Below are 25,161 nucleotides of genomic sequence, written 5' to 3'. Positions count from 1 at the left end.
TCAGATTCTTCTCAGAGAGGGACTCGCTCAGTGGCAACTCAAATACCACCAAACTTCATGCTCCAGTTGCTCTGAAACAAACCCAGGCAGACTGAGCAGAATACTGATCTCCACACCAAGGACCTCCAACATACCAGCCCATCAATGACCTCATGCAAACACTGGGGATAGTGTTTTATTCTTCCTAAAGTGTAGGTGTTAAGAAGCAGGTGACAGGCAAGTGGGTGACCCTGCATTTGTGAGGTCACTGGACAGTTCTGCAATAGATTAATGAAAATGACAACACTGTAACCTTTTTACAGTTAGCACCAGGCTTCTTTTTTTTAAGTAACTAACAGAGTCCTTGTTTGAATCTGAGAGAATACCCAAAGAGAACATCTGTTTTCTCCTTTATATTTGAGCTTCACTAGCAGGTCATGCACATAATTATATTAAGCCTTGCTAATTTCCTACTGGTTTGTGGAGCTCTATATTACCCATAGAGATATTTGGCTCTGCATCACTAAATAAGTCATTTTAAAAAACACTGCAGAAAAAAACAGGCACAGTTTAGCAGTGATTGTGATGAGTTCCATTCTCAGGGCGCTCCATTTTCCCTGGCTTGTGTTTGTCGTTTTAGCCATGTTGCTTTTCTCTCCGTTTCTCATGTTATTACCGAGCGGTTGTTTTTATAATATAGATGCCCCATGGACAAGTGTGAACCAACAAGACTACTTAGGGCTGCTCTTCCCATGTTCATAAGCCACAAGCCCACCGCTATGTGTGCTTTCCCAGGACATATGCCCGTTCTCAGATTCCAGTCCCGGTGTGCTTTCAAGACCCATCCTCCCAGGCAGAACATAAGAGCCAGTCCCCGTATTTTCTCAGGACATAACCACACATTCAGAGAGGCCCATGCTTGGACCCCAAAGGCTCCTGTACTCTGATGACAACACATCATCCCGGCACAGCTTGGCGGTTCAGTCCCTGTACTCTCAAGCATAGTCCTGCACTCAGAACCACAAGTCACAGTCCCTGTATTCTCTTAAGATATCCCTATACTCAGAACCTAGGCTTTGTGAGCTCTCAAGGCCTACCCTTATATTCATCAGGACCCTTGCTAGGTACACAATATGTACCATGTTGCAGAAATTCCATGGGAAAACCACAAGTTAGATTAAAAAATATCAGCTTCTTTCAACTACTAATAATTTGGAGACTAATAGGAGGTTTAGTGTTTTGAAAATTAACTAGTTCATTGAGTGACAGTGGCTGGCGCTGCAGCGAAAGAACAGGCTGCTGCCAAGTAGTCTGCGAATGAAGATTAATTGGGTAAAGAGCCACAACTTACATATTTCTTTTATTCCTATTTCATCCCCTAGGGGACCGAAAATGAGTGCTACAAAGAACACACACAAAAAATCCCTCTGCTACAAATTTTATAAAAGAAACAGACTTGCATTGTCCCTCCAGGCCTGTCTCAAGCTCCCGCACTGTTTAGTGGTGGGTGTGCCATCCGCAGCATAACGCATGCTGGGAATAAATTACACAGAGCAAGAACTGACTGTTTGTGAACTTAAAAGAAAGAGGAAAGAAGGAATAACTAAACATAGAAATGTACTGAAATTACACAGAGATGGAACGCACTATTGGGCTATCTGGCCATCCAGTCCACCGTGGCCAATGCAGGATTGTTGCCGGTTCTCTTGTGCTTTGTCCAGTCCTGTTTCAAATGTCACTTCCCCTGCCCCCAAGAGCTCAATGAAGCCCTTAATTATGAACCTGGCGCCCATTACATCTTGGGAAACTTCAGATCCCAGATTACCGCCAATTGTGTGGGATAGGGTTTGAATATTTCCAGGGTCCACTGTGGGGGAAAGTAAAGTGAACTGGAAAAAAGGCAGAATCTGGGAGCCAAATTCATAATTAAGAGTCATATCCTGGGGATGCTGAATGACATCAATTTACATTGATTTCATTGGGTATTACAGGTACTAGGATTGGGCCCTGAAAGAAAAAAAAACAGTTGTGATAGGGATGATCAGACATGTGGAGACTATCCAGCCAAGATTCCAGTACCAGAAGCCTGAATTACCATACTGGGAGTCTCTGGTCCCATTGCTGAGATCTCTGGAAAGCATCCTCTCTATTTAAACAACTTTTTTCTGATTCCTCCTCATAAATTTCATTGTTTAATTTGTCTGACCATTTTCTTTTTATTCAGCTATCAAGAATACACAGAGAGAAGGCCATCAAGAGATTCACATAAAACCACTGGCAACACAGCAACTGGAACAGGAGGTTGGCCTTTTAACATTACAAATCCACCAGATTAGTTACGTGTTTGAAGTGTACCTGGAAACTGAACACCTCCTCATCTGGGCAGTAATAGTCACAATCACCACGATGTAAGAGAAGCAAAGGGAGCACAGATCATAAATCTCCTTCAAATCTCAGCTTTGCTATCTAAATGCATAGTAAGCAGGAGATGTTGTGAAGACCAAAATTATAACTGGATTAAAATTCTATGGCATCTTTAACTAAGCTAAAAGAAACCAGGACTGCTTTTGCCCTGAAGTAATAGTAGCCTGGTAATCTGACTCAGTTTAATTGCCTAACCCACTGGTTAGAAAGAACAACTCAGGTGATTTATCAACAGGGATTCCATTACTACATATTTTGTCATTTCCTTCTCTCAAGATTCCCATTCTATAACACCTGGCAGGTACAACTGTGATCGCAATGTCATGTTCTTGTGTCCTCAGCATGGGTAAGTGTCCAGTGTGTGATGAAAGTAGCACTTACTAATTTTGATTCTGTTCATGAAGCTGTTAACTGAAGTGATGATGCCACCTCATTCTCCTGACCAGACACAACAGAATGATGTTGCCACCAGATAATTCTGTAACACTAGAGGACAGAATGGGTGTGGAGGGGCTGTGCTATCCATGGAGTTCCCCATGAGGAATTCTGGCTTAGCCAAAAGTGACAGCTTTGCCTTCTTTCAAGAATTGCAGCACTTGCCCCTCTCTGTGTCTGGCCCACTTGGTAGATGCTTTGGAGGTAGGCAGGACCATGGTGCCACCCTTCCTCATTTCAGTTACGTTGTGCCTGTGCTCTCCAATGAGACTGTGTCCTCTTCTGGGCCTTCTAGGTGTAGTGGGTCAAGAGTAAAACAGAGATGTTGGGGGTTCAAGCTTACTACCTTCTTCCTCATTCAACTGAGCTCCCAACTGCTTCACAACCTCCAATCCACAGCATTCCCCCTGTAGTGGGTCAGCTGCCTCCTAGCACCCACTCATGACCAGAGGTCACTCTGCAGCAATAAATCAACAGCAAAGTTCAAAAGGTAATTAGAACACTTCCTTTGTGGGATTCAGTTTATTTATTCTTTACTCACATTGGCCCTCCACACTGCATTCCCAGTTCAATATCTCCCCCCCTCCCCTTCCTTTGGTAGGGATCTCCCAGCCCTTCTTCCAAGCACAGTCTTAGTTCACCAGTGTTCAGTTTTTACCTGGATGGACCTCTGCCTTCAGGCTCTGGTAGCAGGCTGTTCCTCCTGTTTTAGCAGCCCACTCCCAGTCCTCTTGGGTGGGGCAACTTCCCCTGGTTTCAGGGTCTTCACTGCAAGAGTCTTTCCATCCTCTCTACCGTCTATGCAAAGCTTCCTGCTGCTGCCTTAATAGGCAGAAGGTTTAAAACAAACGCAAGGAAGTACTTCTTCACACAGCACGCAGTCAACCTGCGGAACTCGTTGCCAGGAGATGTTGTGAAGACCAAAATTATAACTGGATTAAAAAAAGAACTAGATAAGTTCATGGAGGATAGGTCCTTCAATGGTTATTCGTCAAGATGGTCAGGGATGCAACCCCACGCTCTGGGATTCCCTAGGGCTCTGACTGCCAGATGGTGGGATTGGATGACAGGGGATGGATCACTGGATGATTGCCTTGTTCTGTTCATTCCCTTTGAAGCCTCTGGCCATTCTTATGTTCTTTTATAGGGGAATCAGCTATCCTCCATCAGGCCCCATCCACGCACAGCACAGGTGGACTGGAGCAGTTCCTTTGGTATTTAGGGTTGGCTGGCACCAGGCCTCCAGCCCTAAAGGGGCAAGCCACCCTGTGACATCACCCAACAGCTCCCCAAGAACCATCTTTTTGTTCAGAACTCAACTGCTGCATAGCCAGTGAGGGAAATGGAGTGACTGTTACTCTATCTTCCCCCTATTTCTCCTCCCCCATACTCATCTTTCACTCTATGTTTTCCTCTTTCTTACGCTGCCAGCAACTGAGAGACAGGTAAGAAATATGCCCAACTTCTCAGCTAGCTCTTCACCTCAGAAGGAGGAGAAAAAAGGACACAAAGAACGATAATAATTGAAGTAACAAATAGAGAAGGAACAAGGGGAATGGAATAGAGATAAAGAAAGGATGAAACTGGGAGGTGGAGGCAGGGCCGTCTCTACCATTTTTGCTGACCCAAGCAAAAACAAAAAAAAAGCCGCTCGCACTGCCGAAGCAAAAAAAAAAAAAAAGCCACCGGACTTTGCCATCCCAAGAATGGATGGAATGCCACCCCTTAGCATGTGCCGCCCCAGGCACGTGCTTCCTCCGCTGGTGCCTGGAGCTGGCCCTGGGTGGAGGAAGACAAAGAGGGAGTGAGAGAATGAAATTGATAGACAAGACTCAGTATTATGGTCACTACATTGTATTTAATTTACTCATGCAACTGGTTGGGGTTTTGATGTCTCCGCAATGGAAGGCTGGGGGAGAGGGATGATTGGGAGTCATGGGGCGGGGCGATAGGCAGGGTCCAGGAAATGGGGAGTGTGGTGTATTTGAGGAGTAGTGGCAGACTGAGCACAGTATGTTGCTTACAAGATGTTTTCTTTGGGTGTTCACACACTTAATTGTGCTGCACACACACACACAAAATTAGCAAAGGCAACAATAAGTGGCTACACTAGCACTGCCCAGTCATAGTGAGGTTCTTTCCCACCCTCTCAGCCAGGGCCGGCTCCAGGCACCAGCCTGGCAAGCAGGTGCTTGGGGAGGCCACTCCGGAGGGGGCGGCACGTCCAGCTATTCGGTGGCAATTCGGTGGACGGTCCCTCACTCCCGCTCGGAGCGAAGGACCTCCCACCGAATTGCCGCTGCAGATCGCGATCGCGGCTTTTTTGGGGGGGGCCGGGGCTGCTTGGGGCGACCCAAACACTGGATCCGGCCCTGCTCTCAGCATGACAACAGAAGCGGTATTGTAGAAGCTTTGCAATGGTGATCAAACTTCATTCTGCACTGCAGTGAGAATAGCTTGGGGATGATTGGATGAACAGCCACAGCTCTGAGGGGGGATGGACCTTTTCCTTCTGCTGGATGGAAGGATGAATGGACAAGCCACTTCAACCCACAAGTGAGCATTGTTAATGTGGATCCAATAATGGGAACTGAGGATCTCTAGCTGTTGGTTTGTTTGTTGAGCAATTCATCTGGGACCATAGTCTCCAGGGAAATTAAGCTTGGTACTTGTCTGAACTCTCTAAACCCCCTGAATCCCTGAAGCAGCCTGGAGTGCAGAGAGGAAGTGGTGTCGGCGTTATACTAAAGGAGGGTTCTGGAACGAATGAGAAAGTACCAGGCTGCTCACTTCATAGTCACTTTGGGCCTGATTTTCACAAGTGCTGGGCACCTGCACATCTCACTGATGTCAGCTGGAGTGACACCTGGGTGCTCAGCTGCTCTGAAAGGCCATAGGATTTCCCTCCCTCCCCCGCATCTTATGCTTTTGACTCGTTTCTTTGTGGGACAATGGTGTCATCTGGTGGCTGAATTGGTGAATTACATGTAATATATTAGAGGCGTCCAGCCCTTGGAGATAGCCAATGCTGCATCTTAACCCCTATAAAGAGAAAAGGTCCTGGAAGACAAAACCCCCAAAGTAGGTCCTGCAATAGTGAGAAGAGGACAGTTTGTGACAAACTACTATGCTCTGCTGCTCCTGATTCTTGCAGTACCTAAGTCACTGCACTTACTAAGGCTAAAAGGGTTTGTTTTGGAGTGCTGACAACAGCATCATGTGTGGTTAATGTTCACTCAGTACACTTCCAGAAAGGATGAGCTTGTTTTTAATTGTTCCTTGTACATCTGTGCATTCAATAACTGAGAGGGGGACAAGAGAGGGGGGAGCAGCAACAAGAAATGGAGACATCTCTCTCTATCTTGAATTGAGGGGGTGTGGCTATTTATTGCTTGAGTTTGCGGCCAGAGGGTATTGGATCCCCAGCTGTTGTCAGGCAATCACAAGCAACAGTTCCAGGAATGCTTTTTTCCACCAGTGTTTGGCCAGGAGACTGTGACAGTGTTGTTCAGATGTAGCTCTTGCTACTATAATCCATGCCTTTGCCACCTCAGCGCTGGATTAGTGCAATGTGCTGTACATAGAGCTACCCCTGAAGTCAATCTGGAAACTTAAACTGGAGTCTGCCTGTTGGTGGGAGAATATGACACCAGTGCTCCATGATCTCCATTTGCTGATTACTGCTCTCCACAGGGATTTAAATTGTTGGTCTTGACCTATAAAACGCAACTCCAAACAGGTTGGGACCTGCCTACTTGGGAGACAGCTTCTCTCTTTGTTTTATGCTGCCACGGGTGCTATCGGAGGAAATGTTTGAGCTGGAGCATTCTTCAGAGAGGCTCTCTGTTTTGGAATCTACTCCTCCCTTAGTCCAAAATAAAGTGCTGATCATCATGGTACTTCTATTTCTCTGCTCTCGTTTTGGGTGGAGGAGGGTGCTTGATGGAGGCTGATGGTTCTGTAAGAGGGAAGATTTTGGGGGACTGACTTTTGTTTTGTTGGAGATTGCTGCGGTCTTAACTGCTGGTTACAATTTGTTTTGTTTTAACTTGTGTATGGAAATTCATAGTTAAAACAAACAAAAACCTTAGCCTGGTTCTGTAGTGGCACTGTGAAGAGAGAAAAAAACATGAAAAAAACCGGTCACCTCTAATCTGGGATGACAAACGCTAAAATGCCTTAATTATAATTGTACGGTTATTGCCTGATGTCAATACAGGGCACTTAACGTTCATTGGGTGCTTTCCCTGTGCATTTCTGTACATTAACATGTTTGAATTTCTTTTAAGTGTAACCTTAACTCATCCGAAGAAGTGGGCTGTAGTCCACGAAAGCTTATGCTCTAATAAATTTGTTAGTCTCTAAGGTGCCATGAGTACTCCTGTTCTTTCTGAAACCTTTCTTGGGTTGGTAATGCATGGTTTTGGAGACAACTATAATGTAACTATCATTTGTTTTTTAACCATTGTTACTGCTCTGTACCCCTAACCTTAACTCTATTTTAGAGTCTTTGTTTTGAAATATAAAAGTACAGTAACTAGTATTACAACAAGAAAGTCACAATCATGCTGTTTCAATCTGAATTTCTTCCTTTATTAGGGCCTGAGGAGTAGCCTGAGAAATAATAAAAAGTACATGAGCGTCTGCTACTCTAGACTTTGCAGAGTGTTTTATCATCAGACAATTGAACATACATTCTGCAGCATTATCTTTTCCTGATGAGTAGGTCACTTTGTCAAATGTGCAGTTTCGGGAACCTGCTTATGATTCTAGGTGGCAGTTTAGAGATGGGTCTATTAAAAATTTCTCTGAAGATTTGTTGTCTGTAATGATTACAACATTTTGACTGAACAAATAACTTTTGACTTGGCAGTGATGCAGCCCTCCTTTCATTAAGGGACTGATCCTGCACGTATTAAAGACAATAGGAATTTGTTCATTGGGGCTGCTAAATCAGGACCTAATGCGCTGTCCGGTTCCTCTTAGCTCATCACTTAATACCTTGTGCATATGTTAGCAATTCTCCTCACCTGCTCTGCGTAGGAACAAGCCCTTGTGTAGTTCCAATAATTAGAAGAAAGAACAGGAGTACTTGTGGCACCTTAGAGTCTAACAAATTTATTTCAGCATAAGCTTTCGTGGGCAGGCTGTAACCCACGAAAGCTTATGCTGAAATAAATTTGTTAGTCTCTAAGGTGCCACAAGTACTCCTGTTCTTTTTGCGGATACAGACTAACACGGCTGCTACTCTGAAACCTGTCATTAGAACCTTGCCAGTGGCTTTCAATACACCCAGCCTGACACTGTTTTCTTAATAAACTTTGTAAGGGAAGTTTCTACTGCAGCGTTAACTATACCTCTGATTTTATTTTATTCCAAACACCATTGGCAACTCCAGCTCTCAACCAACAATCCCCGCTAAGGAATCAGGGAGAGAGGAGCAACATAGCTGGCTGGGGATTTTTTAACACTAGTCTTTTCCCACCACCACTGAGTTTAAAAAGCCCAACAATGATGAGAACACCCGTGAAACTAGGAGAGACAGGATAACACCGGCCTTCTTTCCCTTCCCCTAACACCTCCTCCCTTTCCCCTGGGCCACCAACTCCGTCTCCCCTCGTCCACTCCCTTCTTAAGGCCCCGCCTCTTTGTTCCGCCTCCTTAGAGACTCCGCCCCTTTGTCCCAATCGCTCCTCTCTTATTGGTGCTTCTGCCCTTTACCCCGCCTCCCCTCTTGGAGCTCCTCCTCTTCTCCTCCCCCGCTGTCGGCTCTCCTCCCCTTCGCCCCTCCTCCTGCCTTCCCCCCGCCCACTCTCCCTTAGTGCGGCGTGTCCAGTCGGAGCTCGGGCTGCGTTGATTGACACCCCGTTGACCAATGAGGCGTAGGGTGGGCGGAGTGAAGTCCCGCCCTCGCCCCACCCCTCCCGGACAGCGCTCTGTAGGTGCCAGCCAGGCTAGTAACCGAGGGACCGGCGGGCTCCCTCTCCGCCCCGAGGTACCCGAGCGGCCGGATCTCTCCCGCGGGGCTGCGCTCCCGTGGCCAGTTCTCCTGGGCTTCTGAACCGCGCGCCGCCGCCGCCACGGGCTGAGGGGCGCCGCGGCTCCAGCCCCGCTCCGGGCCGCGCCCCTCCGGCTCCCCCTCCCCTCCAGGCCAGCGGCTCCCTGCGCCACACCCCTCCCCTTGCAGCGCCCCCCCGCCGCCGCGCGGAACGGAGCGGGGGAATGGGCGGTCCTGGCCCTTAGCCCCCCCAGCCGCGGCTGCTCCGAGCGTCTGCCTGGCCTCCGCCCGGTGCGAGGGGCGCTGCTGGGGTCCCCGCGGCTGCGAGTGCCGATCCCGTCCCCGTCCCCAGCAGCCATGTCCGGGGTGGTGCGGACCCTGAGCCGCTGCCTGCTGCCGGCCGAAGCCCCCGGCCGCGGGGAGCCGCGGCGGGAGGGCAAGGAGCGGAGCCGGGACTCGGAGCGGGAGGCGCGGCGGCGGAGCCGGGAGATCGACGCGATGCTGGCCCGGGAGCGGCGCGCCGTGCGCCGCCTGGTCAAGATCCTGTTGCTGGGCGCCGGCGAGAGCGGCAAGTCCACGTTCCTCAAGCAGATGCGGATCATCCACGGCCGCGAGTTCGACCAGAAGGCGCTGCTGGAGTTCCGGGCCATCATCTACGAGAACATGGTCAAGGTAGGGGCGAGCCCCGGGCTGGGGCAGAGGGGGCGCGGGAGCCCGGGGCCGGGGGTTGACCCTGCCACAGAGAACGGGGTGCAACAGCAGCTGGAGTCGGGCCGACCTGAGAACAGCCTTCAAGGGGGTGGGGACAAGGTTGGAGGGGACCCCATGCAGGACAAAGAGTTCCTGGGCTGATGGCGTTCTGGGCCGCCATCGGGCAGCAGGCGCAGCCCTTTGGGGCTGCTGGGGTACTGGGCTTCCGTGCCATGAATGAGGTGAGTTGGAGTACAGGGCTTGCTGGGTTTCTGGATTATCATCCAAGAGGATGCTCTCAAAGAGCCCAGACACCCATGGAGGGATTCTGGAGCGAATTCTAAGACCTAGAGGAGAAGAGGGTAATAGGTAGGTTCTGGGAAACCATGATGAGAACATCCTCAGGGGAGTTGAGGGCCCCCATATTTGGAAGAAGGCAAGTGAGAGGGAGATGAGGATCTCCACCATGAGGAGTGGGTGTTGAGGATCCTTTCCTAGAGGATGACCCTGAAAATGAGGGGGAGGTCCCCGGTATTACAGGAGTTCAAAGCTATAATTTGGGGAACACTTTTAAGCGAATAGGGGGAATCTTAACACCAAAGACTTGTGGAGATGTATCTAGGAGATTGCCCCAGGGCCTGTTGAGGACATTGAGTGATCTCTTCAAGATTAAGAACACCCCAGTTGGAACACTGGGGGAGAGGTTGGGCCTTCAGTCAATGCTTACATCTTTATTATGGAGACCTCAGTGCTCTGGGGCTCATGGCATGATGACTTCCTGGTGAGAGGATAGAATGGTTGCTGGAGTTCAGGGCCATGAGGTACAAGATCGTCCTCAAGGTGTAGAGAGCTTGGGGAAATTGACTGCCCACATCTTCTGCCTGGGGGTCTTAGGTGCTCTGCATAATAACCAGGTGGTGGTCATCTTTTAGAACAGGGGTTCTCAACCTTTTTCTTTCTGAGGCCTCCCCAATATGATATAAAAATTTCCTGGCCGAGTTGTGCCACATCTGTTTTCTGCATATAAAAGCCTGGGCTGGTGTTAGGGGTATCAAGGAGGGCAACTGCTTGGGGCCCCACAGCATAGGGGGCAACACAAAACTAAGCTGCTCAGGCTTCGGCTTCAGCCCTAGGTGGAAGGGTTTGGGGCCCCGGGCTGCAGTCCCACATGGTAGGACTTCAGCTTTCTGCCCTGGGGCTTGGCGAATCTAATGCTAGCCCTGTTGGTGAACCCCCTGAAACCTGCTTGTGCCCCCCCTCCCCAGGGGGTCCCAGATTCCTGGTAGAGAACCAGTTTTAGAACAATCCTACAGGTGCATAAAAACTGGTCACCAAGGGAATACAAGGAGCCCTTGTGCACAGAAAAATAGATACATGGTGTGTACAGGGGCTATTTCTTATATTCTCCATACAAATGCAGGGCTACCAAGAGGGCTCCTTCTCCTCTGAGGAAGGGTCCCTGCCTACTTTTTTTTAAATGTATCTGTATAGGACTTTCCTCACTTCTGCATGGACCCATACTTGTGAGGAAACTTGTAGTTGCTGTGGGATTTCCTGCAAAAATCAAGGAAGGGGCCTATGCACTATCTGAGATGAGGAAAATTGCTTCCACGTCTTAAGATGTGCTTCGAAAGATAACCTTTTTATAACAAAAAGAACAGGAGTACTTGTGGCACCTTAGAGAAATTTAGTCTCTAAGGTGCCACAAGTACTCATGTTCTTTTTGCGGATACAGACTAACACGGCTGCTACTCTGAAACCTTTTTATAACAGCACTCTCTTTTTAAGCACAAGTTGAAGAAGTGACTCTTGCAGTCAAGATCTCCTTCAGAAGCTTTCCCGTCCATCCAAACCGAATGGGAAGACCATTCGTAGCTTAATTCCACTACCTGAATTGCTTTTAAGAAGCATGAGGCAAGTCGCTGAAAATGGGTGGTAGGAAGGGGAGGAAAAAAAGGAGTTTGTTTTGGTAGCAAGTGCCATGGGTTGGCTTTATACTCCACTGCAGGAGGAAGAAGTGGGCACATATAATGCACAAGGAGAGCTCAGGCCACAAAATCCATAGCTTGACAACTTACTTCTCTCTTTCTTCCTCTGGGGAAGAGGGAGGGAAGAGAAGAGTATCACTGGGTTTGATACCCAAAAGTGAGTAGTGTGAATCTTATTCATAGATTATAGGACTGGAAGGGACCTCGAGAGGTCATCGAGTCCAGTCCCCTAATCTTGGATTAGTGTATTTATTTTGGTGCTACCTTAAACTGAGTTAAAATGATGGTAAAGAGCAGTGGAATGTGTGAGGGTAGGAAAAGAAGTGGGACAGAACTGTATGAGAAACCCTGGTTATAATTTTATCTTGCCACTCTCCTAGACAAGTGGACAGCATCTGTCTGAGTTCTTAGTGGTCGCAGTTGTACTCTCACCTTTCAATATAAAGAAGAACAGGAGTACTTGTGGCACCTTAGAGACTAACAAATTTATTAGAGCATAAGCTTTCGTGGACTACAGCCCACTTCTTCGTCAATATATGTTCCATTCTATATGCATCCGAAGAAGTGGGCTGTAGTCCACGAAAGCTTATGCTCTAATAAATTTGTTAGTCTCTAAGGTGCCACAAGTACTCCTGTTCTTCTTTTTGCGGATACAGACTAACACGGCTGTTACTCTGAAACCTTTCAATATAGTTCATTCTTTCACCATAGATGTTGGGGAGCTGCCTGTAATTTCAACCTGGGTTTAATAGGTGGAGTCGAAATACAGTATCATGGAACAAACTTATTTTCAGTTGCCTAATATGTTCAAACCTAAGTTCCCTCTAACTACACAGCTTCGTAGCTGCCTATTAATCCCTCTGCAGTGGCTCATGGCTGCAGCGGGGAGAGGCGCCCTTCCTGGCCGGCCCCAGTTCAGACCTCCCGTGTTGGGGAGAGGCGCCCCTCCCTCAGCCCCAAGCTGCTGCAGTGAGAGAGGACTGGGGATTGTCCCCAGTCCTCTCTCTCCCCACCGCAGCCTGGGGGCAGCCTGCACCCCAAACCGCTCATCTCTGGCCCCACCCTAGAATCCGCACCCCAGCCCTCTGCCCTAGCCCTGAGCCTCCTCCCACATGCTGAACCCCTCATCCAAGCCCTACCCTAGAGCCCTCATCCTCCGCACACCCCAGCCCTCTGCCCTAGCCCTGAGCCTCCTCCCGCACACTGAACCCCTCAACCAAGCCCCACCCTAGAGCCCTCATCCCCACAAACCCCAACCTTCTGCTCCAGCCTTGAGCCCCCCTGCCACACCCTGAATCTCTCATCCCTGGCCCCCACCCCAGAGCCCATACCCCCAGCCAGAGCCCTCATGTCCCCCAAACCCCAACTCTGCCCCAGCACTGAGCCCACTCCAAACCCCTCGCCCCACCACATTAATTTTGTTATGTGTCACACATCACCTCCATATCTGTGCACATAACAAATTTATTCTTCACATAGACATAAAAAATAGAGAGATCACTGGTTCAAAATAATGTAACCATCCATTAACTCTAAATGGAAATACCTAGATCATCTAAACAATATTGCAAGCACTAAATCTTAAACATGTATTAAGTGAATTTAAACAACTGGTCTTGTGCTCCAGAATTTAAGCATTTTTAACATTATAAAATATGAATTCTGCTTGACCCTATTGTTGACAGTTGAACTGCATTTTAGCTCCTCTTTCCACACTACTCATCAGCATTATCAAAAAGCAGTTCTGTTAAAGCTTCTAGAGTTTTGGGATCTTTGCTAGAAATGTAGTGTAAATATCTCGGATTAAATGGTCACCTTTTATACCCCAATATGATTAAATTTCTCTCTAATAGATTATGCCCTCCTGATGGTTTGCATTGCATTCTTTCTAATGTGCCTCTTGAAGTAGTACTTGGTCATTTTATATGGATTAAATAAAATGGCATGAGTTGGGGCAGATAGTTTGTCATATTGACTCTGATGTCATCTGGTTTGTTTCCTTTATTACTAAATCTCCCACTTCTTCCTTTCTGATCCACAGCCTCTTAGTTTTCCTGTATCTTGTTGCAAATTAAGCATGAATGCATGGTTCTTAGCCTTCTCCTCCTTGTGGGAGGTCACGGTTTAAAAACAAAATGCTGAAATAAGTAAACCTGTGATCCAAAATTTACTTTTCCATATAGTACAGGTGATGGTTCAGAGCCTTGCTAGCTTTTTCTGGCATTGTGGGGCAATCTTCAAATATGTTAGTCTTGCTTTGGTTTAAAGTAAATAATCACTGGTTAACTAGGGTTTTGCTTGTTAATCAAGGCTAAGTTTCAAAGTAACTTTGAAACTTTTTGATGATTGAAGTGAAAAGCAGTAGTGTTAATGTTCTGCTTTGAGTACACAGACTCCATTACTTCAGCACACCCACCTGGAAATGGAAAATGGATAGTACAGGAGTAACTGCTGTGGTGGGTGTTGTTTTTTTTAAGAAGAATCTCAAATGTATGGAGAGACTGAGGAAGTCTTTGCATGTTGCAAGTTTCTGATCTGGTGAATGGCTGCAGCTATTCTGTAAAAATGTTTGTTGGAGTTCCCATCTGAGTGTCAAAGAACAAACTGAATAACTGCTCTTCAAACATAAAATAACTGCTCCCAGTCTTGCTCCTTCTGACTACAATTAATGAAGGTTTAGGGACTTCTGGCTGTACTGTGACCTGGTGAGTCATAACTCTGATGTTCCTTGTGTACATTTATTGTTATTTTCTATTTGTTTTTGCCTTTTAAAATGGAGCACCACAAAAATGGAAATGAACCAGGCTTCACTGCATGAGAAAGCAATTAAAATTACCCACTAACACCGAAGCAATGCCTGTGCCAGCATGTGTGATTACTTCAAACAGAAATCTAACAGCTAAATTCAGCTTTTAAAAAAAGCATAAAGTGTAATCTGTGGAGCTTTTTCAAATTAGTGTCCATATTGAAATGGACTAAACCAATTAAAGCTGTAAGGAGCACTGAGTGATTTTTTTTCAGTCCAGAACCTGAATTATTTGAGTGACTGAAAAGTTCATATTTGAGTAGGAAGGGACTCCAGAGAAACTGTTGCTAGACACTCCAATCCATAACTTAAGTTGTGGAACTTTGAATAGAAAAGTTCCAGGATGCTGTACAGATGTGCACTCTCATTATGGCTGCACAAGTGAAAAGGTTTGTACTTGATCAGCGGTTTGTCTGAAACAGACACAAATTTTATGAGGCAATAGAAAGGGTGGAGTTGGAGAATACCATTGAATTCAGTTGTAAATTGCACTTATGTGAGCAAGCTGATTGTTCTCCTTGACACACTTAGCTCTTTATAATACATGCAGAAAAAACATAACCCTTATATTAGTTTGAGAATCCAGGGAGAAATGTCATCTCATTACTGGGAATTCCACAAGCTGCTGTATAAGTTGGTCTTGATCCACAATGTTTTGGGTTTGCATATGGGTGAATTCAGAAACCTGTGAGCGATTAGCAATACTTGACCTTCAGTAGTCTTTCACTGTAGAGGTAAAATATTCTGGGTATTGATTCATGATTAGTGGTTTTTTAATTTGCAGTAGGTATGGTTGATTCTTCATTAGTTTGTCACAGGACAATATCATTTTCTTCTCGATCATGGCAGCTGCATACCTCAAAGGGCTGACGTGGTTCTATTACAACAGACCTATCTTTATTGAATTTTCTTACATTAAAGCTGACTTTGTAATTAAAGAAAATTCAGTAGATAAGTGTTGTAATAGAACTATGTCAGCCCTTGGAAGTGTACACATGGCTTTGTAATTAATTAGACCTTACATAGTATGATTGAATTGGTACTTAATTACTGTTACCTTCAGTCCACTCTCAATATATCTTCAAGATATAGATTGTTTTGTAATAAAACTACCGGCATCATTGCCACCTTTACTCCTGACTTAATGGTAAAGGGCCATTGTTGTTGAAATTTGTTTCTGGGTGCCCTTTGCAATGCACTTGGAATAGAATCAATAAGACACTTAATAAATTGCACAATGCAAAATTACTGTAATAAATCCCACATTCCATCAACCCTAAGTAGATCTGGATAGTTTCTTGTTTGGGTCAGGAGGAAAGTGGTCAATATAACTGACTACATCATGGCTGACAGGATAATGAATACCATCAACAGTTACTATTGAGGCTTATTTCTTCGATAAATATTCACTCTTGATCCAAAATCGCATTCAGTTAACCCATATGGGTTCACCAATCTCACAGAACATGATTAGTCTTTGGAGTGTAAAGACACAAACCTTGACATTTTCCAGTCTAAGCCTCACATTTAATTTTTTTAAACCACGTGGGAATGCAGAAGGTGGAGAAATCACCCCTATACCTAGTTACAGTTTAAACATTCTCTAGTCATTGAAATATGCTTGAGTGATGGCTAGCGTTGCTGCTATTAGCATAGTGAGTATGAGCTTGAGACCCAGGGGCCTCCTGTGCATGTGATGATTCATTTGTTGGTTTTCTGGGGGAGGGGAGGTTTGTATGTCTAAATAAGGCGTGTCTATACAGGCTTGAAACACTCCTTCTTCTGTAAATTACAGAAAAAAATTAAAGAGCCACTGCTCTTTTAATCTTTAGCAAATCTGTTTCATCTCAAAAGCCTGTGTTTGCATCATTCCATGCAAATAGAAACACCTGGCATTGTGCTCTAAAGGTCAACAGACCTGGGCTATCTTGGAGTGGGGGAAGGAGAGACTTTGCTCTAGAGGCGAGGGAGCTCCACCAGCAGTTTGCCTCCCTTTTAGATCAAGAGGAGTTCATGTTGACAGTATTGCCAACCCCAAATGTTCAAAAATCATGAGTCAGGCTCACCAAAAAAATCATGATTGGCTTTAAAATCGTGAGATTATGTAAAAAATAATAGATGTGGTGTGTTTATTTGCCTTCTGCTTTTTGAGCCTTTAGAGTTCACTGGGGTCACACTTTGAAGCTTTTTTCACAGCCACGAGAGTTAGAAACTTACTTTTTCGTTAAGAATGAAGGCTGGAATCATCACAGAGTCCCTTGAGTCCAGGAGCTGGGGATTTAAAAGATAACCATAATTATGAGACTCTTGACAAAATCATGAGAGACGGTAACACTGTGTCCACCTCTGTTGACTGAAACTATGGCAGTATAGTGTGAGGGGAGCGGTGGTCTCAGTCCATTTCATAGATCAGAATCAACACATCAAATTCAGAACACTAGAAGCTGCTTCAGCAATTTTCAACACATTAGCCAATTATGAGCTAGAGATCAGTCATAAGTTCATAGCACTTGATCTGTTCTGTAAAGATCCACGTTAAATGAAAAAACTACTAACTTAATTCTGAAAGTTCTCAAGGGTTTGTGCCAATCTGCACCTCTGGGTTCAGCGGCCACTCTACCTTGAACTCTAGTTGCAAGTTTCATTTGCAGCATGAAGTTTTTGTTCTGCTGCATCTCATTGGATTTCTTTGGAGACAAGAAGTCTTTTCACAGTTTGCAGACAAGCAGACGTCACTGCTGCTACAAATACAGAGATTCCGCAGCTAATCCAAATGTATCTTAATGTTTGTGTTCCCGTGGACTAAGTAAATGACACTTTCCTTTGTTCATATATTTTATTTGGGCTGGCAGTCTGGAAGAGTAGTCATCTTTACTGTTTACCCTGCTCTCACCTGGGTAGCATTGGATTAAGTATTTACATATATCATTCCACCATGCAAATAAAGTACTTGATGTAAGTTTCATGTTGAAGGTGAGTTAAGACTCAAATGTTAAAAGATCTTTCTGGCATTTTGGGGTATATCTCTTGTACTGAATAACACTTCCATTCTCTAGAAGACTGTAATACTTCATCCTCAAACAACTACTTTTTCTGTAGCAATCGAGAGTAAAACATCTATTTGGCTAAGTTTTAGATATATAAAAATTGAAGTTAATGGTTTTGTCTATTCCTTTCTGATTCGAACACTCCATTAAATGAGGTGGCTGTATTTTAAACACACCATTAGTGTGTTCTATGGAAAAAGCTTGTGAATTTTAACTAGGAGTGAATTCAGGAATTCAAGCAACTGCTTCAGAACACTAAATTATCAAAAATTCTTAATTTGTTACAAAGTACTGTTTACCAAATACTTTATTAGTTTTCAATATAATACAGCATGGAAAATGAGTCTAGTCTGAAAACTACAGCAGTTCTTCATGTTGAAGTGTTTCAGTGTTTCAGTGAGTGATTTTGCTGAGATAAAGTGGGTGAGGTAATATCTTTTATGGGACCATCTTCTGTTGGTAAGCTAGAGCTCTTCTTTGGGTCTGGAGAAGTACAGCTCTATGCAAGAACAAAAGCTTCTCTCTTTGTCAACAGAAGTTGGTCTAATAAAAGTGATTAGTTCACCCACCTTGTGTCTAATATCCTGGGACTGACATGGCTACAACAACATTGTATACAATGATGATGTTGCTTACAGTCAGAGTATTGTCAATATCAAGAGAACAAAAATAACCCGATTTTAAAAACATTTTTTTTTTTTTTTTAGTCTATTGTGACTTTTTAACTGCCCGCTACTCCCCTACCAATGCATTTGTGATTAGTGTTAGGTTGCAAAGTCACTCCTAAAATACACATCTCTCCCTGGCTGCTCAGATGGAGACTCCACTTAACCCCCCCCCCCCACACACACACACACACACTCCACCCCCCAGATAAGGGAACTGCCGTCCATTTCCTGTTACTGTCCTTTCCTAGTTGATTCCCTTTGATAAAAGAAGGGCTGGATGGTAAATAGTTTGAGCCACTGACTTAATGCATCATGATTCAGACTCGTACATAAACTTATTATGTTTAGGGTTGATGAGTTACAGATAAAGATATAAAAACTTAATCATATCAGTGATATTACAGTTCAGACTATGGAATTGTTTAGTCTTTTGTAAGAAGGCATGCTTCTCTCCTCTCTCCCACTTCTCTGACAAAGATGGGTAGCACTCCCACACTCCTCCGGACCCCGCTCGACTCATTTCCACACCCCATTCCCCTGCAGCCCCTTAATTTGCCTCCTGGTCTTCCTCATTCTCCCCGTCTACCTTGTACAGTGTCTCTGCTGCTTCTCACAGTCTCGGTGTCCTGTCTAGGCCACTGAACCGTAGAGTTACAGCCATTTTGCACATGGGCATGACTTCAGTCTCATTGAAAACAGTAGGATGTGGCAGTTTCATTGCCACATGCAGATTGACTGTAATGAAATGGCAGCCATCTTGCTGGCTTCAGCCCCATTCACAGCAATAGGAGATGGTGGCCATTTTGAATGAGTGAAAACTCATGAGTTCCAGCCTTTCTTCATGTTTTCATGAGACAGATTTTTTAAAAAGAAACATGGCTAGAGTCGCGATGAAATCACAAGAGTTGGCAGAACTTCATTCATTTGTCACATCAGTTCCTAGATGTGGAATATACTATCTTAAATGGTGTAGTATAAACTATTGGCTATCTACAGTTTTTTGTATGAGGTCTGACAACTTTTTTTAATGGCTAAAGGCCTGGAAAAGGTTATTGCTGCACTGCTTGACGTGTAGCTTGCGTACATGCTGTTGCCCATCCATTGTAAAGTAGGGAAATTGTTGTACTAAAAGTACTGCACAGGATCTTTTCAGGGGGAATAAGGCAAAACGCCACATTTATTAGTAATACATGTATTCATTAACACTGTATTATATGCATATAATATATTACACTTACACTCACACACACACACACAAACACACTCCGTCTTGTTGTTACCAATTAGTTGCTCCCCTTAACTTCACTGGCCAGGTGAGTTAGATGGGGGAGGGGGTGGAGCCGGGCTTCTGCCGATCCGGATCGATGCTCCCATGTTGACAAGACGAGACCCGGGGTCCTCTGCAAGACACCTCACTTTTATAGCAGCTTTTCTCTTATGCAAATCTATACCAGATTCAAACTTTGTGTCTGTGTCCATTGGTCCTTTGTGCTGCTTTCTTTTGAGTGTTGTCCCAATGCTGCAAAGAGGGTGTTTCCAAAAGAAGGTGCTTGCTTCTAACCCCCGAGGCCGTCAGTATGTCTGCTTGTTTTTAATGAGCCCACTTGACACGTTTTATTGTTCTTGGGTCTGGCTCCCAGCCCCTCTCCAACAGTTGAGGCTGTCTGGAGGTGCTGCCTTCCAGGCCTTGCTCATCCACACCTCATTCATTCAACAGGGCAATTGATTAAGAGTGGGGGGGGGGAGGAGAGCTCTTGTTCTACTGCTAGCAAAAAGAAATTTTTCTTCTATCTTATTCTATCCTTAGGGGCTATAATATTATACCAAGGGCAATGCAAAGTTTCTAAATGAGGCTTTGATACAAAGTTCCATGAAAACAGAGGTCACACCTGGGTAGACCCACCACAAGGTTATATGAAGAGGCACAGTGTAAAGTTATGTGAAAATTATCAGAGATTGATCTACAAAATTAATCATGTTGCTAATTACAAGGGAACTGAAATGCATTTGAAGTAGCTCCTTAAGACAATTCCTAGGTCAGCTAGAGCAAACTTTAGTAATGTTCGGTTATGTAGAACTCTGGGTAATATTTCATGTTAGTAGACTTAGGTGCTTGAGTAGAACCATCAGATTGGTGGTACTTGAGTTGTTTGGTTTCTTCCCATGTCTGTGCTGACTTCACGGACATGAGCTGGTGGTTGCCAAAAATGCTTTATTTTCCTTTGTAGTACTTCCCTCTACTTCTCTCACCTTTAATATCCGTCTATCTGTAGGGCTGTCTTCAGCAAGGTATGTGATCTTTTGGGATAATGAAAGACTTCACCCAATGGAGTACACAATTGTCTTAAACACTGAGATTTTTTCCTGTTACAACGAAGAATTAACTTTTCATGTGGAAGGTATCTGTTAACTAAAACACTTCAATAGTTTATCTCAAAACAGTGCAACAATCTTTCCTTTCTATGAAATTAATTAATTTTTAAAGTAAACATTTTTTGCTCTGTTATCTAAAGAAATGTGATCAGTTACAAAAAACTCATCTTTTCTGAGAGAGGGAACTTGCTTTGCAAGTAGAAATAATCCCTTTTTTCCATTTTATAGCAAAATAATGAAACTGTTTTTCACAATTTATGGACCAGCACCATCTCATGTGAATTTAGATTTTTGTAGGTGAACTGGTATGCATGACAATAGGCAAGATACAGTCCTGATTTCGGTCTTGTGTGTTACTGTAATACAAATACTAATAATGAAATTTTAGCAGTCAGGAGTATAACTAAAATGTTACAAAACAAGCTTTTTTTGGCTCCGGTTAGTACTGTAGCTGGGAAAATCAAACTAGATAGCACAGGACTAGTTAAAAGTAGTGTCTATTGCAAATGATCTAAAAAAGCTTTTTAAAATAAAGCCCATAGGCAGCAGCAAACTTTCTGCCTCCAGGGCATTCATAGTTTGCATGTTGTATTCTAATATCTGGAGATTTCCTTATCTAATGTGTTGCAAGGTTTAGGCTTGTACCTATTTTTAAAAAAATTTCTGATCTTAGCAAAAAATCACCTGGTAGGTCAATTGAACTGGTCAGAAGTCAATTCCTAAAAACAAAAAGCTTTTTTGTTATGATAGTGTCTACTCTTTTTATCTGGAGTATAGGAAAGAATGCTGTAGTAATAGGTGACAAAAGAAACTCCATTTCTTCCAAGGCCTGGTCTAACTAAAAAGTTAGGTCAACCCAGCAACATTGATCAGGGGTGTGAAAAATCCACACTCCTGAGTGATGTAGTTAGGCCGTATGGTGCTAGGTAGATGGAAGAATTCTTCTTTTGACCTAGCTACTGCCTCTCGGGGGGGGGGGGGGGTGAGGATTACCTGTGCCAACAGGAGAACTTCTCCAATCGGTGTAGGTAGTGTCTGCACTGACGCACTGCAGTAGCACAGCTATGCTACTGTAGTGTTTCAAGTGTAGACAAGCACTGAGCGAAAGGGTGTCCCAGTATTTCTCAACTTCAGCGATTGAGCTCCTGATAAGATTTCTAATTGGTCTCAAAGTAAATGACTGAAAATAATCTTATTTCACTGTACTCCATATCTTCTGACTTGATAGACTTCATGGGTTCATCAGGAAATATACTGTATGGTGAAAGTAGTGCATCATTGGCATCTGCCTTTTTAGAACTTGCAGTGAGAATGCTCTCAATGCTTCTGAGTTGGTGGGTATTTTTAAGGCTAGTGAATATTTCCACCATAGGGAAAACAAACCCGTGACACACCAGGAACTGTCAAGTAGCATAACCCTCTTTCCTTTTTTTTTTTTTTTAATGTAATCAAATCTTTAATCATTCAAATTGATCATAAAGTGAACATAAGCAAATTCAAACCTGGGACGGATCGCAAATAGATGAGGATTAAAATAAACTAGAGAAGTTGGCTGAAAACAAAGCTCTGCAAATTCTAATTCAAGCAGTTTTGCTATAGATCCTATTGTTTTATCTACTACGTGAAACCTTTATAACTGTAATAGATATTTAAAGGTCAAATCCTGAATATACTATTAAGTAGGCTGCTTTTAACTTATGAAATGCTAAATTTCTTTATTAGCTATCTGCTCGGGTAGTCCTCATTCTCTGTAAATACATTGATACTTTTATTGAATTACATGTACAGGGAAACCATGCAAAAGAGTAATTATCTTCAATGACCCATGATGGCCTTGGAATTTCAGTTACACTTGTCTTCCATACTTGAAACTGGGGACTCATTTTAGATTATATAAAACTACTGGTTCTTCAAGTATAGTATTTGCATTAATAATCTCACCCTGGCTGTACTAAAAACTGGGTTTACTAGAGTTCAGATGATCAAAAGTTGTCTATGCATTCAATCAGTTATATATATTTTTAGACTTTGTTTATTTGGAGTTGCTTATTGGCTCCTTTAAGGCAGTGGTTCTCAACCTTTACAGACTACTGTACCCCTTTGAGGATGCTGATTTGGCTTGTGTACCCCATGTTTCATCTCACTTAAAAACTACTCGCTTACAAAATCAAACATAAAAATCCAAAAGTCTCAGCACGTTATGCTTGCTTGCTTGAAAACTTGCTTACTTTCTCATGTTTACTGTATAATTATAAAATAAATTGTGGCCCCAGGTTGAGAAACACTGATATAGTATATAGAGCAGTATAAACAAATCATTGTATGAAATTTGTTTGTACAGACTTTGCTAGTGCTTTTCATATAGCCTGTTGTAAAACTAGGTTAATATCTAGATGAGTTGAGACACCCTCTGGAAGACCTCTGTGTACCCCCAGTGGTTGAGAACCACTGCTTTAAGGTGTTCTTGCACCATGTTCTTGCTCTGTGTTCTTGCACCATGACAAGAACACAAACTAAACTCTCCAGAGCAAGAAGAAATGGAATGTTATTGCTGAGGGTGATGGCAGAGGTATCAGCATCTTGGGGGGCTCTTGAAAGCTCAGCCACTGAAGATCTGGAAGAGACAGACAAGGGGTCATTCTATGATTGCCTTGGCAAAGGACAGTGTTATATGATATTTTGATGCATTCCAGAGTGGTGAGGATTTCTTATAGTTTATTTTCTGTGTTCCTTATCTTGAACTTTGAGTTGAGAGGGCCAGGTTATGTAAGAATTTTTAAAACTTGGTTATCACTTGTGTAAGTTGTAAAATCTTCTTGGGAGTTTTAATCTGGTAAAAAGCCACTTTTCATAAGTATTTTGGAGTACAGCAAATCTGCTTTCTCTCAGACATAGCAGTCAAATGAACAAAAATGTATAAATGAGATCTCTCCTTACATTTGGGAAGACAAACTTTGTGACTCACTTGCTTCTGAGCTTGAGGGAATTGTAACTTTCTGTGGTAATGCTGACCCACTGCATTGATACTAGAAAACATCTTTATGCCTCCTAATTCTCCTCTGATGTATGGGGTATACCAGTACAAGCCCCCAGCAAGTTGTTTATATAACTAGATGGATGCCAATTGCTATTTCCTCATTAACACTTTTGGGGACAAATTGGGAGTTCTTGCATCCCTTGTGAATGACTAAATCTAAAGGTAGCTCCTTTCACAAGGCTTTGTATGGAAATAGTAAAACACAACTAAGAAATGAAGTTTATAGAAAAACGGTCTAACTGGATCCAATAGAAATTCTTAATTCTTCGTTAGATTGCAGCATATTCAAGGCAGTGAAATCGTCTCAATATCTAAAGTCTGTGCAATTTGTGTAATGCACACACACCTGTTAAACGTTTGATTTTAATATACTTAAGCCGCAAAATAGATGAAAAATGCCTTTTTTGAAACATAAAGAGGTTCTCATATGCAGGCATTGTGTTGGCAATTCAGAGTCATTTGATAAGGCTCTGGATGGAGTGTAGTAAGCCAGCCTGGTTTCCTTCTTTATATTCTAAGCCCTTCCATGCCCAGGAGAAACACTTGCACGCTTTAGGTGTAGCCTGAGCATTCAAATTCTGGTTAGGCAAAACTAATCATTTGATACATTTTTAGGATTATGTGGGGGATCTAAAGTGGTGTAAATTAATCATAGTCACTCTTTCCAGATGACTCAGGAGTTCAAGCCCATATACAATTTATAAGTATCTTCTATTTCAGTGAGGGCTCACTCAGTGAGGCACATGGCTGCTTCCTGGGCGTAAAAGTTCAGCGTTCAACTGTGCCATTCCTTCACCAAGTGGTATAAATTACATGTGTTGTGTTCATCTGATATGACCTTTGGACTAAAGGTTCTGCAGTATTCCTCTTGGTTCTTCTTCATTAAAATCCTTGAGATGGGAGGGAAATGTGCTTTCCTTCTTTGTGAAAACTTGTACCACTGGTTACTTTCCAGTTGTAATGGTTCAAGGGGCAACAGGCTCCCAAGAGAGGAGAGGTAAAAATATTACTTATAATTTTTGCCTTCTCTGAAGTGGGCACCTGGTGCTCCATGAGACTTAACCTGGGGCATCACTTCACTTGAATAACTTCCAGTTGATGGGAAAATTTCAGTCCTTTCCTTCCCATTCACTCCCATCCTCTTACTTGTTTCTCTAGGGAGATGGAGAAATCTTGGGATTGGATTCCCTCTGATTGGGATCTTGCTTTGTCCTAAATCTTAATCTTCACTTATTGCATAGTGACTGAATATATAGATCAAAGAGAGTATCCAGGCCAAGATATGGTTAATTGCTTATTTTAATTGCAGTTTAGTTTGCCTTTTTCATCTATGGCAGATGATTAGGAAGTTAGAGGCAAGCAGTTCTCTGAACAGCCCCTCATGCTGGTACTACATTGGAGCTGGAGAGAGAAGGGGAAAATATTTTAAAAGGGGGTGGCCTGTTGTGCCACACAGAGACAAATCTGACTCCCTTTCTCTTATGTTGCATTTGTCCTATATCTGTTTCTGAAATTCCATCTTTGTGGAGGAAAAAAGTTGCAGAAGTGATAGGATTGCAGTGACTAGGTATTACTTCTCTGTCCATCTTGACAGTAGTCTTATAATCTTGGCTGACTATTGTATTAAGTGTCTGAGCAGCCTATTGCTTGATCTAAAATGACCTCAAGTTTATAACCTCTGTCTAAAGCTTCTATCCTAACAAAGGCTATGTTTAC

The 25,161-nt window shown here is 43.7% G+C and overlaps 1 protein-coding gene across 1 annotated transcript in view; it reads left to right on the top strand.

Moving 5' to 3' along the window:
* Positions 1-8,807: 8,807 nt before the first annotated feature.
* The window catches only part of GNA12 (G protein subunit alpha 12), an 82,523-nt gene continuing 66,169 nt past the window's right edge, over positions 8,808-25,161 (top strand). Inside the window, exon 1 of the mRNA XM_054041303.1 lies at positions 8,808-9,508. Within this exon, the coding sequence (XP_053897278.1) occupies positions 9,194-9,508 (315 nt within the window). The 5' untranslated portion in view covers positions 8,808-9,193. The remainder of the gene's footprint in view (positions 9,509-25,161) is intronic.

Source organism: Malaclemys terrapin, chromosome 10 (assembly GCF_027887155.1).
Source record: "Malaclemys terrapin pileata isolate rMalTer1 chromosome 10, rMalTer1.hap1, whole genome shotgun sequence".
Lineage (NCBI taxonomy): Eukaryota > Metazoa > Chordata > Testudines > Emydidae > Malaclemys > Malaclemys terrapin.
The sequence above is the reverse complement of the archived record's forward strand: the minus strand, read 5'-3'. Positions and strand labels throughout refer to the sequence as shown.